The sequence below is a fragment of the Mobula birostris genome, chromosome 27 (assembly GCF_030028105.1).
Source record: "Mobula birostris isolate sMobBir1 chromosome 27, sMobBir1.hap1, whole genome shotgun sequence".
NCBI lineage: Eukaryota > Metazoa > Chordata > Chondrichthyes > Myliobatiformes > Myliobatidae > Mobula > Mobula birostris.
The window spans coordinates 33,460,608-33,477,639 of record NC_092396.1 but is presented as its reverse complement, the minus strand read 5'-3'; the positions used below and the strand labels follow the sequence as shown (position 1 = coordinate 33,477,639).

Sequence of the window (17,032 nt, the reverse complement as noted above, 5' to 3'; positions counted from 1 at the left end):
GGACCATAGGAGAAATGGAAGAAGGTGGGGACTCAAGGGGAAGTTATAGGCAGATGAGAAGCAGTAACATGTCAGAATGGGAATGGAGGGGGGAATTTGTTTACTGGAAGGAGAAATGGATATGCTATCAGTTGGAGAGTACTCAGGCATGTTGTTCCTCCATCCTGGGGGTGGTTTCCTCTTGGCACAAGAGGAGGCCACGGACCGACACTTCCGAATGGGAATTAAAATGTTTGACTACTGGGAAGTCCCGCGTGTGGCAGATGATGCAAAGGTGCTTGACGAAGTGGTCCCCCAATTTATGACATTTCTCACCAAAGTGGTTGAAGCCACATCAGGAGCACTGGACACAATAGATGACCCCAGCTGATTTACAGAAGTTTTGTCTCACATGGACTGTTTGGGGCCCTGAATGGAAGTGGGGGAAGAGGAATATAAGCAGTTATAGCCTCTAGGCCGCTTGCAGGGATAAGTGCCTGGGGGAAGATTTGTGGGGAGGGACGAATGGACAGGAGGGAACAATTCCTGCTGAAAGCGGTGGGGGGGTGGGGAAAGAGGGGGAGGTAAAGATGTGCTTAGGGGTACAATCCCTTTAGTAATGGCGGAAGTTGCGGAGGATAATGTGTTGGATGCAGAAGCTGATAGGGTAGTAGGTAACGACAACAAGAACTCCATCACTGTTAAAGTGGCGGAGAGACAGCGTAGGCATGGATGTTCAGGAAATGCGGGTGAGAGGGAGGGAAACCATATGCTTTAAGGGAGGACATCTCTGATGTCCTGCAAAGGAAAGCCATGTCCTGGGAACAGATGTGGTGGAGGCAAAGAAACTGAAAAGGGAATAGCATTTTTACAGGAGATTGTCTGAGAAGAAGTATAGTCGAGATAATCGTGGGAATCAGTTGGTTTATAAAAGAAGTCAGTTGACAATATGTCTCCACGGATGGAGACAGATCAAAAAAGGGGAGGGAGGTGTCAGAAATAGACCAAATGAATTTAAGGGCAGGGTGAAAGTTCGAGGTAAAGTTGATAAAACTGACTACCAGTGCAGTCATCAGAGTAGTGGAGGAAGAGTTGAGTATAACAGGAGAAGGCTTCAAACATTGACTGTTCTATATAGCCGATAAAGAGGCAGGTGTGCCATGCGAGTGTCCGTGTTATGTGTTTAACTGGTTAGCACTTCATTCAGGAATATTTTGGTGATGTCACAATGCTTATCATTTTCAATCAAAATTTTAATAAGCTGAAAATCACACCATCCTTTACAGCCACTTCAATAATGAATCAATGATAGCATATTTTCAATGGTCAAAATAAAGGTACAGGCAGATGTAGATTCTATGTAACCAATGACTATCAGACTGACTATAAATGAAATTTAATCGCAGGATAGAAACTATCTTTTTGTTCAATATCTTAGTGAAGGTTTTTAAAATTTCCCATTTTGGTAGACTTTGCAGTGTTTCATATTGATTTGCACGGAGGAAAATAAATTCTCTGAAACGTTAGGCTTGTATTCCAATTTGAAATTGAATCCTTCTGGATTCCCTTTGCAGAATCTTTAAGCTCGAGTCATTTTGTTTATTTATTGGGATGCATTGTGGAATAGGCCCTTCCGGTCCTACGAGCTATGTTGCCCAGCAATCTCTGATTTAATCCTAGCCTAATCACAGGATAATTTACAATGAGCAATTAACCTACCGACTGTTACATCCTTGGACTGAGGGAGGACACCAGAGTGCCCAGAGAAAATCCATAAGGTCACAGGGAGAACATACGTGCGTATTACAGGCGGCCGCGAGAATTGAACCTGGGCCGCATGTGCTACCACGACGCTACCATGCTGCCCTTGCTGTATCATGGAACAGTCTCTTTAATTTGTTGCTATGACTGCTGAATCATTAACTGGGACATTAAAAACATTGGCTTTAAACCTATTTTCAAATTATCTAAGGCAAGTGCACATCCTTCCTAATTTGGGGTTTTGAATGCTTCTTGGAAATAGCAATTTTTTGATTGCTACAGTATTACCAAAATATTTAAATACATGGACATCTGTGAAGCTCCTTCATTTGTTTTAATTTGTCTGATTACAGCTTAACTTTCCAGAATGCCTCACAAAATTGGATTTGTTACTATAAGCTCATCTGGCCATGAAGATGGTTATAATTCAAATGAACTGATGGTGCATGCTCCAACAGTTAGTGGCTGGCGGTCTCCGAGGTAAGGAAAATCAAAGCATTGCTATTAATTCCCATGCAGATTTACGCTTCCAAATGGGAAACAGCGGAGAATTTCTAGTAATTGTCGTCCTGATGAAGGCTCTTGGCCTGAAATGTTAACTTTTCATTCATTTCCATAGGTGCTGCCTGACCTGAGTTCCTCTAGCATTTTATGTGTGTTGCTCTAAGAATTTCTAGTTGCTTAATTCTTAGTTTTCTAGCAGATTTGGATTTTGCATGAATACTAAAGCCTTCGTGTTGCTGGAAGAACTGTCACTAGTCTCCCAACTGCCCTCCACAGCTGGATGGCCTATCAATGGAGCATTAACTTTCTGGAATTACCTAATAGCAACAGCAGATGAAAAGTAGAATTGTTTGTTTTCTGCAATTAGGTTTACTGAAGCTTTGAATGCTGACTATCAGGATTGGTTAGAAACACTGTCTGGTAAAGCTTCTGGCAATTACATTTTCCTTGGGTTTATCATTTGTGAAACTTGGTCTGGCCTGTCCCAATGACAGGATTATGGTGTTAGAGCCACACAAGGCTTTGCTTAATGGGTTGCAGTTTTCTAATCCATTAAGTTAGCATATTCCACATGCATGAAGATGGTTGATATATTAGTAACTTGCATGTTTCAGGCCCTTGTTGCTCTGCTTCAGAATATTTTGTGTTTGAAATACACTTATTTAAAAATGTTTCATTTGATTTAGATGCTGGCTTTATTTCGAACATAAACGTTATTTTAAAAAATCTCAAATTGCTTGAAGTTTTTGCCCAGTAAAAATCAGGTACAATGCAGATCTGTCAATGAGCAGATGTCCGAGTGTGAACAGCTGCATGGGCAATCAGGCATCAGTTGTTTGTGTCAAACATCTGATATATTTTGAAACTTCAGTTCTCAAAAGATTTTAAGTTTTTTGTGATCTGTTGAGTATTTGTATGTATCCACGGTAGCATACAATACTATTACAGCTTGGGATGTCGGAGTTCAATTCCAGCTCTGTCTGTAAGTACCTATGTTCTCCATATGACCATGTGGATTTCCTCTGGGTGCTCCGGTTTCCTCCCATCAACCAAAGAGGCCCGGTTTGTAGTCATTGTAAATTGACCTACAGTTAGGCTAGGGTTAAAAGGTGGTTTACTGGGCAATGCAACTTGTTGGGCCGTAAGGGCTCGCTCTGCACTGTATCTCTAAATCTGTATTCTTAGCATAGACTTGTGCCATGCCAGTCAGACAGAACTGTACAACTTCTGCAGCTCAATGTGGCAGATACATCATTTTGCATGTATGCAGCTGAGTGCAACCACTCACATTGTATCTGGAGCTCGTGACTGGCTTCACCTGGCTTACCAGCCTAGTAATGCCATTATCTGAAGTGCTTGTTGGCATTTGGACATCAGCTATTTGATAGAACTGCATTGTACCTGATTTTATACTTGATTCTTATTCTTGTGCCTCTGATTGAACAGTCTGCCTGTCTGAGTGAGTCTCCAGGATCCTTTGTTGATAAGCAGTGCAAAGTATCAAGTCATCACATTAATTGTGAGTTCTGCAAAAAGGATTGTAAAAAAGCCAAGACTGATTTGAGTTAATTAGACCATGACTCTGTGGCTATGCATTGACAAAAGAAGTAAAATTGTAGCACTCCAATTTTGTTTCCATTCAATTCTTTTCCATTCAATTCTTTTGTTTCTAGATGGTACAATAAATGGGGATTGGTAGTAGGAAAGAGGCATATTTTAATGAATTCTGTTTAATTTGATTTCTCTAGGTTCTGCCTCTACCCACAGGAGATTATCCTACAAATGGTGGAGCGTTGTAGGATTCGCAAACTTCAGTTACTTGCACACCAGTATTTGATTTCTACAAAAATTGAATTTTACATCAGTGACAGTCTTCCAGATCACTTTGGGTTGCAACATGTGGACACGTTTCGTAGACTTGGGTATGGCTGAATGTCAGATCAGCAGATTTCAACATAACTATGCTGCCACCTGTTGAGAAATTTAAAGCAATAAGGTTTTTGAAATGTCCTTCAGTAGAAACCAAACAGAGAAAACATCTTAAGAAATTGAAAATATTCTCAAATAGGAAAGGGGAAATATATTTCTTTAAGTGTTTTCATAGAACATAGAATAGTACAGCACAGTATAGATCCCTTGGCCCACAATGTTGTGCCGACCTTCTAACCTACTTCAAGATCAATCTTAATGCTTCTCTCCAACATAGCCCTCCATTTTTCTTTCATCTATGTATCTATTTTTCTTATCATCCAACAGGCTCTTAAATGTACCAATCATGACAGGGTAGGGCCCCTCTACAGCCCACGCCTTCGATCATTCTCATTGATTGGATCATCTGAATCCAAATAGCTTCTGTGGAAGGCATTACTTCAGAGGTTCACCCAACAAATAAATGTAATATTGGATCTTTTTTCCCAATAAATAAATGAACAAGTATGATTCTTATTTAATTGGGTTCTCTTTATCTAGTTTTAGGACTTGCGTGATCTGATCACATTTCAGGTCATATTTATGCAGAAGTAGAGAAAGTTGTATAGGGTTCACAAACTTTGTGGCACTTCTCTAGGTTACAATGGCACATTAGAAAATGACACAGTACAGACCTTTGGCTGATAGTATTGTGCTGATCTGATAACATACTGTAACCCTTCCCTCCTCCATTTTTCTATCATCCATGTGCCTCTCCTGAGTTTCTTAAATGCCCCTAATGAATCTGCCCTTACCACCAGCCCTGGGAGCACATTTTGTGTACCCACAATTCTGTTTAAAAAGAAAAAAAACAATTAGTCTCTGACATCACCCCTATACTTTCACAATCACTTGAAATTTATGCCCTCATGGATTAGCCATTTCCACTTTGGAACCTGTCTTTGGCTATCCACTTAATTTATGCTTCATACATCTTGTACATCTCTATCACATTGCCTTTCCTCTTGAACAATAATGAGAAAGGTTCTAGCTCACTCAGCCTGTCCTTCCTAGACGTGCTGTCTAATCCAGACAACATCCTGGTAAATCTCCTTTGCAGATCTAGCTACGAAGTGGCAGATTGAGTTCAACCCAGAAAAGTGTGAAGTGATAAATGTTAGAAGGTCATATTTTTAAGGCAGAATACAGGGTTCTTAACCATCTAAAAGAACAAAGATTTCAGGATCCATGTCCACAGATCCCTTCCAGTTGCCACGTATGCTGATAGGGTTGTTAAGGAAACAAATTATGTGTTAGCCTTCCTTGGGGCATTGAGTTCGAGTTGTGAGGAAATGCTGCAGTTCTATAAAGCCCTGGTGTTTAGTTCTGGTCACCTAATTATAGGAGGCATAAATAGAGTGGTTAGCCAGAGACAGTTTTCCCCCCCAGGGTGGAAATGGCTAATATGAGGAGGCATAATTTTAAGGTGATTGGAGGAAAGAATGGGGGATATCAGAGGTTAAGTTTTTTTACATAGAGTGGTGGATGTCTGGAACTTGATGCCAGGGAGCAAGTGGAATTTTACTATGGAGTTGCTTGAAATTTTACTATCTAATTGCAAGATACTGCTTTAAAAGTGCTGAAGTTCATCTGTTTCATACAGCTTATTAAATATTTATGTACATTAACTTGTTTTTACAGTTATGTTTCCCTGTCAGATAACCAGAAGACAGGGTTCAAAGCTCGAGAACTTAAGTCTGTCCACGTTGATGCAGTTGGAAAATATCTGAAATTAACTTTCCACAAAAATCACGTCAACAGATATAACTTGTACAACCAGGTAATGTGATAATTTTATGCACACTTGAAAATGTATTTATGAGGGGAATCCTTGTATTCAAGGATTGTTCAAGTTTTATCTTTTATGTACCACTCCTTTTATCTACTTGGAACATAGTGTTAAAACGTAAGAAATAAGAGCAGAAATAGGCCATCTGGCTCATCAAACCTGTTCTGCCACTAAATAAAATCATGGCTGATGTCAATTAGATTGTAAAATTACAAGCAACTCCAGATTTAAATCCACGCTAGACGAGAAATTGAACAAAGCCAAGGAAAAGTCAAACAGAAATTTAAGTATTGATAATGGAGCTTGCCGTGATTTCTGATGGAAGTCAGAAGAGATCATCTATCGAAGATGGGAGGTTTTTTAAAACTCCTCTGTCACCAATGACATAGGGGCCACTTGGTTCATCAGATTCATCTGGCTATGGCCTAATTCTACCTACCCTCTTTCCCCCGTAACCCTTAATTCTCCTGCTATGCAAAAGTTATCTAACAGTATCTTAAACATATTTTATGAAGTAGTCTGGGCAGAGAATTCCACAGGTGGGAAAAGGAGTTTCTCCTGATCTCCATGTTAAATTTATTCCCCTGAATCTTGAAGCTATGTCCTCCAGTTCAAGTCTCTCGACAAAATTTTCTTGCCTCCACCTTATCTATCCTTTCTGTTATGTGCATGCGCATGGTGTGCCTGTATTATGGTTTTCTGTTCTCTTTCTCGCCGTTCGGCTTTCCTTGTCTTAGGTGTGCCAAGTCACTTTCATTTGACGTTTAGAGCATGCTGAAGCTGCCTCCTTGTCAGGACCTCTCCAATCATGACTCGGAGAGCACAATTTAAAGAAGCCGGCAAGCTGGGATTTGGGGATAGAGAGCCGCTGGGGGGAATCGATAGTTAAAGATTTGCACTAGTTTCCGTATTAATAAACTTGTGGTCTTCGTGATTCGACCTGTGTTTTCATATTATGGATTTTGACTTCTGGATTGCTCCCTTGGATTTGTTTGTCCCCATATTGTAAATATGTGTAAAAACTGTAAATATACTACAAATAGGACTGCCTGCGCCTACCTTGTACTTGTCACAAACAACTCACAGCATTGAGGGTGGACTTGTTTTTATATTGCATCCCCGACTAGATCCAGCAGGGGGATGTAACATAAATTGGGGGCCTGTCTGGGATACGTACTGTTGGAGTTGGTTTCTTTTGTAAAGGGTGAGTTGAATTTCTTTTTCTTTTATGAGTGATCGAAGTATTATTGAGTGTTCTTCTGTTAAATTGGTGTGTTCATTCCTTCCATTGGAACACTAGTTTGTTATTTTTTGTTTTGGAGGGTAATCCTGGGTGGGGATTTAATCTTTGGTGGGCGTATGCTATGGGACATTTTGCCTCAGAGTTGAGCATTTAAAGCCGCCCTTTAAAGCAGCTAGGATTTAGGTAGTGTTTGTTGGTTAGGTAGACAGGCATCGGAGGGTGCTCTTAACCACGTTGGCTGGTTTGGTTGGTGTCACTCATTGTGTTTAAACTTACAGCCGTTTGGGTGAAGTTTCTCAATGTGGATATAGACCAGTTTAGTGTGTGGGCATTTTTGAAAGATCCTATAGTACAGCAATTAAACAAGTGCCTTAAGGACGACTTGCTGCCTCTGGCAGAGCACTTTAGTATTCCTGCAGCTAAACAAGCCCTTAAAGAGGTCATTAAGGATGCTGTGCTGGTATGTCTAATGGATCGTGGCTTTTTGTGTTTGGTACTCAGGCACCTGATGGGGGAGAGGTACCCACAGCTGAGAAGTCTGAGGGGGTAAGAGGTACAGCAGGTGGCTGAGGCTGGGGCCAAAGTCACGTTATGTGTTCTCTGTGTCTGAGGGTGAAGGTTCACTGGTCAGTATGTGCAATCCTCGGTTTGGGGTGTGTCTGACATGGCTGCAGCTCACCTCAGAGGAGAAAAAGCATGTGCTGCAAACCAAGCTAAGCTGGAGGCTGGGTGTTTGCAGATTGGTGCTAGAGGCTGAGAAGGAGATTAAACTGTGGCAGCTGGAGTTTGAAGCAGCAAAAATTGTTGCAGCTCTGGTTGCGTGGTTGACTCCTGCTTCTTCGCCCATAGTGAGCTCTGAGCCAGTGACCCCACAGACTGGGTTTGATGTTGGTAAGCACATCAAATTAGTGCCATCTTTTTGTGAGAGTGAGCCAGATTCATACTTCGGTGCTTTTGAGCGCATAGCAGCGTCTTTGCAATGGCCTGAGGGTGTCTGGCCTCTTATTGCAGTGGAAGTTTGTGGTGAAAGCTCTGTTGCTGTCTGATAGCCTCAATTATGAGACTTAGGGCTGCTGTGTTGTGTGCATATGAGCTTGTGCTCGAGGCATATGGACTGAGCTTTATAGAAAGATCACAACTCAGACGTATGTTGAGTTTGCAAGGAAGAAGGGCCATCTCTTTGGTAAATGGTGCATGTCAAATATGACAGATTTTGCTTCTCCAGGAGCTGATGCTATTGGAGCATGTTTACCTGAGCGTATTGTTCTGTACCTGAATGAACATGAAGTACATTCCTTGTCTCAAGTTGCTGTGTTAATGGATGAATTCAGCCTTGTGCTGAGTTCCTCTCGCATTTGGTGTGTGTTGCACAAGAATGTATTCGTGCAGTAGCTCAGAGCACTGAGAAAGGGGTCAGTGTGGCGAAGGCTCACAATGAGAAACAGCCTCCTACTACTCCACCTCATTCTAAGGAAGATCATATATGTTTTTATTGTCACAGGTCAGGTCGCTTAATCGCGGATGGCATGAGCCTGGGGCGTAAACAGCAATGGCAGCAGTTGGACCAGTCTCCAGGTGTGGGTCTGATTAAAGCTGACCGTGGTATTCCTTGGGCTTCAGCATATGTAGAATCAAAGCCTGATCTAGCAATACACCTTTCTTATTTCATGGGCTAGTTTCTAAGTCTGCTAAACCAGATTAGCAGGTCTCGGAGGCCATGCTGCGTGATACTGGCGCAACACAGTCTCTTATCCACTCTGATGGACTATAGATTTTTGTGAGGACACCTTTTGTGCAGGAAATTGAGATGGGTGTTTAAAATTTCCCCTACACATGATGCATTTACTGTCATACCAGTGAGTGGGTTTGTCACAATTGGGGTAAGGCCTTTGTTACCAGCCGCAGGGGTACACCCTTGAAACAACCCCAGAATGAGGAGCCTGCCCACGATTTCCCCTCTGTTTCCTGTCTCTGTGGTGACCTGTGCTCAGTCCTACAGATTTGAGGTACAGTGAAACTCTCTGACTCCTTTCTGTCGCCTCAACCTGGCTCAGTTGCAAGGGCTCCGGTAGTGCTGGACTCCGCTGTGAAGCATCCAAAGGAAATTCCATCTAGTAGTCTGATGTTTGAGTTGTTGGCCACCCACAAGCAGCTGATACCGGCTCAATGGGCAAGTCCTTCCCTCACTTTATGTTGATCTGCTGCGAGGGAGGGTGATTCAGACAGGCAAAAAGAATTATTACTTTGAGGAAAATGGCTTGCTTATGTGTAAGTAGGTGCCAGTGTGTTTGATGTGCTTGGGCTGGGTTGCTGTCTTTCAGTTTGTGATGCCTACAAATTACTGACAGTAAGTGCTGCAGTTAACGCATGACCAACCATTTGCAGGATACCTAGGTGATAATAAAACATATAACTGCATTTTATGCTATTTCATTTGGCTTGGAATGAAGTCTGCCATGGCTGACTAATGCTGAACCTATCTGGTATGCCAGTGCGCAGGTAAGCCTAAGCCGGTTATTTCATCTGTGCCTCTTCGCCTGATTCCTGTGATGGGAAAGCCATTCGAGCGAGTGTTGGTGGATTGCTTATGACCCTTAACTAAGTCGGGGAACCAGTTTTTGCTGAACGTAATGTGCACAGACACCCGTTTTCCCTGCACAAAATTACTTCCCCTGTTATAATTAAAGCTTTGATGCAGTTCGCCTCCATATCTATTCTGCCAAGAATTATACAGACTGATGGGCATATGAATTTTTTGCCTAGGTTACGAACACAATTTCAGTCCATCATAAGGCCTCCGGTGCTTATCATCCTGAGTTGCAGGGCGTGTGAGAGCGATTCCATCAAATGCTAAAGCCTATGATGCACTCCTGTTGTTTGGAACATGGCAGAGACTGGGACACTGGCATTCCTTTTGTATTACTTGCAGTGTGCAAAACTGTATAAGAGTCCCTAGATTCAGTCCTATTGAATTAGTCTGAGCAAACTGTTAGAGGACTGCTTAAACTACTCTTAAGAGCAGCTGTTAGGAGATTCCCTGAAGTCCTCATCCAGTGTGTTGGATTATGTTAGGGAATTCAAAGAACATCTCCACACTGCTTGTGCGTACGCCAGTAAGGCTCTGTCACTCTCGCAGGCTGAGGTGAATGCACCTTACGATAGAAAAGTTGTGCCTTGCTGCTTCAGTCCTAAGGATTTGGTTCTGGTATTTTTTTTCCCATATCTGGATCAGCTCTTCAAGCTCATTTTTCAGGACCTTGCGTGATTGCTTGCAAACTCTCTGAAACTGACTGCATAATTCATACCCCTGACTGTAGGCGACAGACCCATGTGCGCCACATCAATGTGCTAGGGCTGTATTACGATTGAGCAGAGCACCAGCAGGCACAGGAAGAGCTTCTTCCCTGAGGCTGTGACCCTGCTGAACCTCACATCACAGCGCTAAGTAGTATTGCACCCATATTGTACTGTCTCAGTATTTTGTATTTGTATGCTGTAGCACTTACTTTTTATTCGCAGTTATTTTGTAAATAACACTATTCTTTGCATTTCTGGTCAGATGCTAACTGCATTTCATTGGGTTTGTATTGTACTCGACACATTGACGATAAAGTTGAATCTAATCTAATCTAAGAATGGGAGTACTGTCTTTGGAAGTAAGGCCACTGGCTCCATTGCAGTTGCTGTCTCTGTGCTAGCTGACAGCACTGATGAAGATAGCCTAGTGTTGTGGAACACCCTGGATCACTGTGCCAGGTTGCAGAGTTCTTCTGTGTTACAGCAGCTCCTTGGTCAGTTGTCACACCTAGATCCCCTGCAACAGTCAGATCTGTTACAATCATTTCTGGATTATCCGGCTTTGTTCAATGATGTGCCTACTCGAACAAATGTGTTGAAGCATGACATTATTGTGAATGGAGCTAAGCCTACTAAGGAGCATGCATGCCAGGTGAGCCCCACTAAAAGAGCATTGATGCAGCAGGAGGTAACCTACTTGCTCAGTCATGGGCTAGCCCATCCTATCTCTAGTCCATGGAGCTCCCCCTACATCCTGGTGCCCATGAGCGATGGAACTGTCCTCTTCTGCACAGATTATCAGAAAGTAAGTGCTGAGACAGTGCCTGATTCATTTCCATTGCTGTGAATGGAGGATTGCATTGACAGAGTAGGTTTAGCCAAGTTTCTCAGTAAGCTTGACCTGTTAAAAGAATATTGGCAGGTCCCGCTAATTCCTCGTGGCGCTGAATTCTCTGCCTTTGTTATTCTGGACCATTTCCTCCAGTACTATGTCATGGCATTTGGAATGCGGAACACACCTACAACATTCCAATGACTTGTGTCCCAAGTTTTAGAGGGGGTGCCCAACTGTGATGTTTATTTAGATGATCTACTGGTCTAGTCTGCTGACTAGCTGTCGCACATGGAGACACTTCAGCGTGTATTTGTGTGTTTAGGTGAGGCCCTGTTGACTTTTAATTTGGCTAGGTGTGACTTTGGGAAAGCTTCAGTCACCCTTCTAGGCAATATTGTTGGCCAGAGTCAAGTCCATCCAGTTGACGTGAAGGTCAAGGTAATACATTCCTTCTCTGTACCTGATATGAAATGGCAGCTCTGGTGCTTTCTTGGTATGGCTGGTTATTATCAATGTTTCTGTCAATATTTCTGACAGTTGTGTCTGCTCTTACTAGCCTACTTTACGTGGACCCCTGAGGGAAGGTGTCATTTGAGTGTGTGAAGATGCTGTTATGTCATACATCTGTTCTCGCTGCACTTGATTACAGCAAACCTTTCAAGCGAGAGATTGATACTTGCGCTACAGGTGCAGGCGCAGCACTGTTGCAGGAGGGTGATAATGGTATTCATCACCCTGTAAGTTACTTTTTTAAAAAGTTTGACAAGCACCAAAGTAACTACTCCGCCATTGAAAATGAATGTCCATCTCTCCTGCTTCCATTACAACACTTCGAAATTTACATAGGTTCCAGCTTTTTTCCCTGTATTAGTATAACAGACCACCAACCCCATTATCTTTCCCTCTAGTATGCAGAACCAGAACCAGTGCCTTATGCGCTGGTCTTTGATTGCCCAAAATTATAATATTAATATTCGTTTTAAGAAAAGGAGTGAAAATTTATTAGCAGGCACATTGTCTTGGTCCATGAGTTAGTGTTATTCTTGTTGCAAAGTTAAGACAAATTTGTTCTTGTAGATGGGGGTGTGCAGTGTGTGCCTGTGTTTTTGTTTTCTATTCCCTCTCTACCCCCTCCCCCACCCCACCCCTCTACACATGCACCCCCTCCAACCCGCCCTTACTCCCCTGTCTCCAGCTTTCCTTGCCTTAGGTGTGTAGAGCTGCTGTCATTCTCCATTTGGAGTGCTGCTGGACCTGCATCCTTGTCAGGACGGCTCCAGTCGCGATTGGAGAGCGCATCTTAAACCGGCATCCGGGAAGTGGGGGGAGAGAGAGAGCTGCTGGGGAGAATTGATAGTTAAAGAATCATGCTAGTTTTGGTTTTAACAAACTTGTAGTCTTTGTGCTCTGATCTGTTTTTTCATATTGTGGATATTGGATTATTTCCTTGGATTTGGTTGCCCTAGTTCACTTTTGTAAATATGCTGCAAATAGAACTGCCTGTGTCTGCCTTGTCCTTTTGTAGTCACAAACAACTCACAACACTGAGGATGGACTTGTTTCTATGTTGCCTTGCCAACACCCCGAGACTGGAGCCAACAAGATCCCATCTTATTTAGAATTCCAATGAGTAAAGTTCCAGACGAGTCAATCGCTCCTCATAGACCAGCCCTCTCATCAGTCTGGTGAATCTCCTCTGCACTGCCTCCAAAGCCAGCATATCAGTATATATCTACTTGAGTAAAGAAACCAGAACTGCACACAGTACCCCGTTGCAGGCTCACCAGTACCCTGTACAGTTGCAGCACAACTTCCTGCTCAGTCCCTCTGGCAATAAGGTCGTCTTTCCATTGCCCGCCTTGATAACCTGTTGGAGCTGCAAACCAATCCATTTGCAATTCATGCACAAACACTCACAAGTCCCTCTCCACAACAGAATGCTACAATCTTTCATCATTTAAATAATGTGATCTTCTGTTTTTCTATCAAAGTGAATGATCTTGCATTTACTAAAATTGTACTCCCATCAGCTAGACCCGTGCTCGCTCATTCAACCATGCCAATTTAATGAGAATACCAAATCCTTTGTTGAATATAGTCTTTATAAATATTGATTATTTAAGCAGATTTTGTGCAGTCGACTGATTATTCCTTCAAGAATATCAGAGAGCAGCTGTTCACTATGGAATAAAATTTCTACAAAGTTGCTTTATGATGAGAATATGTTTGGTTTCAAATTAGTAATTTGAAATTTGTCTTATTATGAATGCTGACAATACATTTTGTGGCCATACATGTTTTTAATTGGCTTGACTATCTGTGGCATTCTGTATAAATTCTCTTACTATAAGGGTGGAGAAATTGTTACTGTGGGTGTATCCAAGCAGCTCTATTATATCTATATACTGTAATTCAAAAAATTTTCAGTCATTTAGGAGTGGAAAATGTTTTGAGTGGTAGGAGTCATGAGTTATTAAACTACATTGCCTCAACAAAGAATAATGTAGAGTTTCCAAAGTGTTTTTGTTTTGGTATCTCTGGGTGAGATCAAGTAAAAGAACATCATCTGAAGACCTTTGGGAAAAGTGCAGAGTGGAAAAAATCACCACCACAATCTCCATCGGCACAGGAGCACGGCAGGCCTCCCTTATCTATTGGCTTTATATCTATGACTGTATAGCTAGGTGCATCTCCAACACCATATACAATTTTGCAGACGATGCACTGCTGTGGGCTTTATCAAAGGGATTGATGAATCAGCATACAGGGCAGAGATTGAAAACTTCGCTGAGTGGAGTAATAATAGCAACCTTTCACTCAATGTCAATAAGACCAGGGAACTGATTGTAGACTTTAGGAGAGGGAAGCCAGAGGTCCATGAGCCAGTAATCATTGGAGGATCAGAGGTGGAGAGGGTCAGTAACTTTAAATTCCTGGGCATCACTATCTTAGGGGACCTGTCCTGGACCCATCATGTAAGTATTGCAAAGAAAGCGTGACAGTGCCTCAACTTCCTCAGGAGTCTGCAGAGGGCTGGCATGTCATCAAAAACCTTTTCTGCCTTTGAGCAGAAAACCCTACAAAAGGTAGTGGATTCTGCTGAATACATCACGGGTAGAACCCTCCCAACCATTGAATGTACCTACATGAAACTTTGCCATTGAAAAGCAGCATCCATCATCAAAGGTCCTTACCACGCAGGCCATGCTCTTTCTGACTGCAACCATCAGGTAGTAGGTACAGGTGCCTCAGGACTCGCACCACCAGGTTCAAGAACAGTTATCCATTAACCATCAGGCTCTTGAACAAAAGGGGATAGCTACGCTCTTTTACTGACTCTGTTATATTGTTATTTCATGCTTGCTATTTATTGCTACTTATTTATTCTGCATTTGCACAGTTTGTTTAGAATTAACTGTTCCTGATGTTTATAGTTACTGTTCTATAGATTTGCTAAGCATCCCCGCAGAAGAATCCAATGGTTATGTCTGGTGATATATATGAACTCTGATAATAAATCTTACTTTGAATTTTGAAGAGTTGAATAATCAAGTACTGTAGTAAATAATACCAAAAGTTTTTTTGAATTATAAGGTGTCCTAGCTTTCCTCAGACCCACTTGGATATGGAGAAATTCTGTAAGTCACGAGTAATATACTTCCAATTTTGTGTATTGGATAACCCTGTATCAGCCATTAACCTTTACACTGTTTCCCTTCAGATTAGTTAAATTACTTTGGTGGCCTTGAAACCACCTCTCCTCTTGCCACCATTCAGGGCCCCAAACAGTCCTTCCAAGTGAGGCAACATTTCACTTGTTAGTCTGTTGGGGTCATCTATTGCATCCGGTGCTCCCGGTGCAGCCTCCTCTACATCGATGAAACCTGACGCAGATTGGGGGACGAGGGAGACGTCTTCCTTTTTTAAAGAAAGGGGCTTCCCTTCCTCCACTATCAACTCTGCTCTTAAACGCATCTCCCCCATTTCACGTACATCTGCTCTCACTCCATCCTCCCACCACCCCACTAGGAATAGGGTTCCCTTGGTCCTCACCTACCACCCCACCAGCCTCCGGGTCCAATATATTATTCTCCGTAACTTCAGCCACCTCCTACGGGATCCCACCACTAAGCACATCTTTCCCTCCCCCCTCTCTCTGCATTCCGCAGAAATCGCTCCCTACGCAACTCCCTTGTCCATTCGTTCCCCTCCATCCCTCCCCACTGATCTCCCTCCTGGCACTTATCCGTGTAAGCGGAACAAGTGTTACACATGCCCTTACACTTCCTCCCTTACCACCATTCAGGGCCCCAAACAGTCCTTCCAGGTGAGGCAACACTTCACCTGTGAGTTGGCTGGGGTGATATACTGCATCCGGTGCTCCCAATGTGGCCTTTTATATATTGACGAGACCCGACGCAGACTAGGAGACCGCTTTGCTGAACATCTACACTCTGTCCGCCAGAGAAAGCAGGATCACCCAGTGGCCACACATTTTAATTCCACATCCCATTCCCATTCTGACATGTCTATCCATGGCCTCCTCTACTGTAAAGATGAAGCCACACTCAGGTTGGAGAAACAACACCTTATATTCCGTCTGGGTAGCCTCCAACCTGATGGCATGAACATCGACTTCTCTAACTTCCGCTAATGCCCCACCTCCCCCTTGTACCCCATCTGTTACTTATTTTTATACACACATTCTTTCGCTCACTCCTTTTTCTCCCTCTGTCCCCCTGAATATACTCCTTGCCCATCCTCTTTCTTCCCGGACCTCCTGTCCCATGATCCTCTCGTATTCCTTTTGCCTATCACCTGTCCAGCTCTTGGCTCCATCCCTCCCCCTCCTGTCTTCTCCTATTATTTTGGATCTCCCCCTCCCCCTCCAACTTTCAAATCCCTTACTCACTCTTCCTTCAGTTAGTCCTGACGAAGGGTCTCGGCCTGAAACGTCGACTGCACCTCTTCCTAGAGATGCTGCCTGGCCTGCTACGTTCACCAGCAACTTTTATGTGTGTTGCTTGAATTTCCAACATCTGCAGAATTCCTGTTGTTTGCAGATTGGGGGACCGCTTCTTCGAGCACCTCCGCTCCTTCCGCCACAACTGACAGGATCTCCCAGTAGCCGCCCACTTCAACTCTGCTTCCCACTCCCATTCAGATATGTCCATACATGGCCTCCTATACTGCCATGATGAGGCTAAACTCAGGTTGGAGGAGCAACACCTCATATAGCATCTAGGTACTCTCCAGCCCCTTGGTATGCACATAGAATTTTCCAACTTCCGGTAAATCCCTCCCCCTCCCTTCCTCTATCCCTATGTCACTCTGCCCCCTCCCTCAGCTGCCTATCACCTCCCTCATGGTTCCACCTCCTTCTACTACCCATTGTGTTTTCCCCTATTCCTTCTTCACCTTTCCTGCCTATCACCTCCCTGCTTCCCCTCCCCCACCCCTTTATCTTTCCCCTTACTGGTTTTTCACCTGGAACCTACCAGCCTTCTCCTTCCCACCCTCCCCCCACCTTCTTTATAGGGCCTCTGCCCCTTCCCTCTTCAGTCCTGACAAAGGGTTCCAGCCCGAAACGTCGACTCATCTTTTCCACCAATGCTGCCCGACCCATTGATTCCTAAGACTTGTGTTGTAATTCCTA

At 43.2% G+C, this 17,032-nt stretch overlaps 1 protein-coding gene across 5 annotated transcripts in view; it reads left to right on the top strand.

Moving 5' to 3' along the window:
- The window catches only part of cep104 (centrosomal protein 104), a 134,648-nt gene that overhangs the window by 4,210 nt on the left and 113,406 nt on the right, over positions 1–17,032 (top strand). For all 5 annotated transcript variants that reach the window (XM_072245347.1, XM_072245346.1, XM_072245351.1 and 2 more), the window contains 3 exons: positions 2,094–2,220; positions 3,993–4,166; positions 5,854–5,992. In XM_072245347.1, the coding sequence (XP_072101448.1) occupies positions 2,108–2,220; positions 3,993–4,166; positions 5,854–5,992 (426 nt within the window). In that variant the 5' untranslated portion in view covers positions 2,094–2,107. The remainder of the gene's footprint in view (positions 1–2,093; positions 2,221–3,992; positions 4,167–5,853; positions 5,993–17,032) is intronic.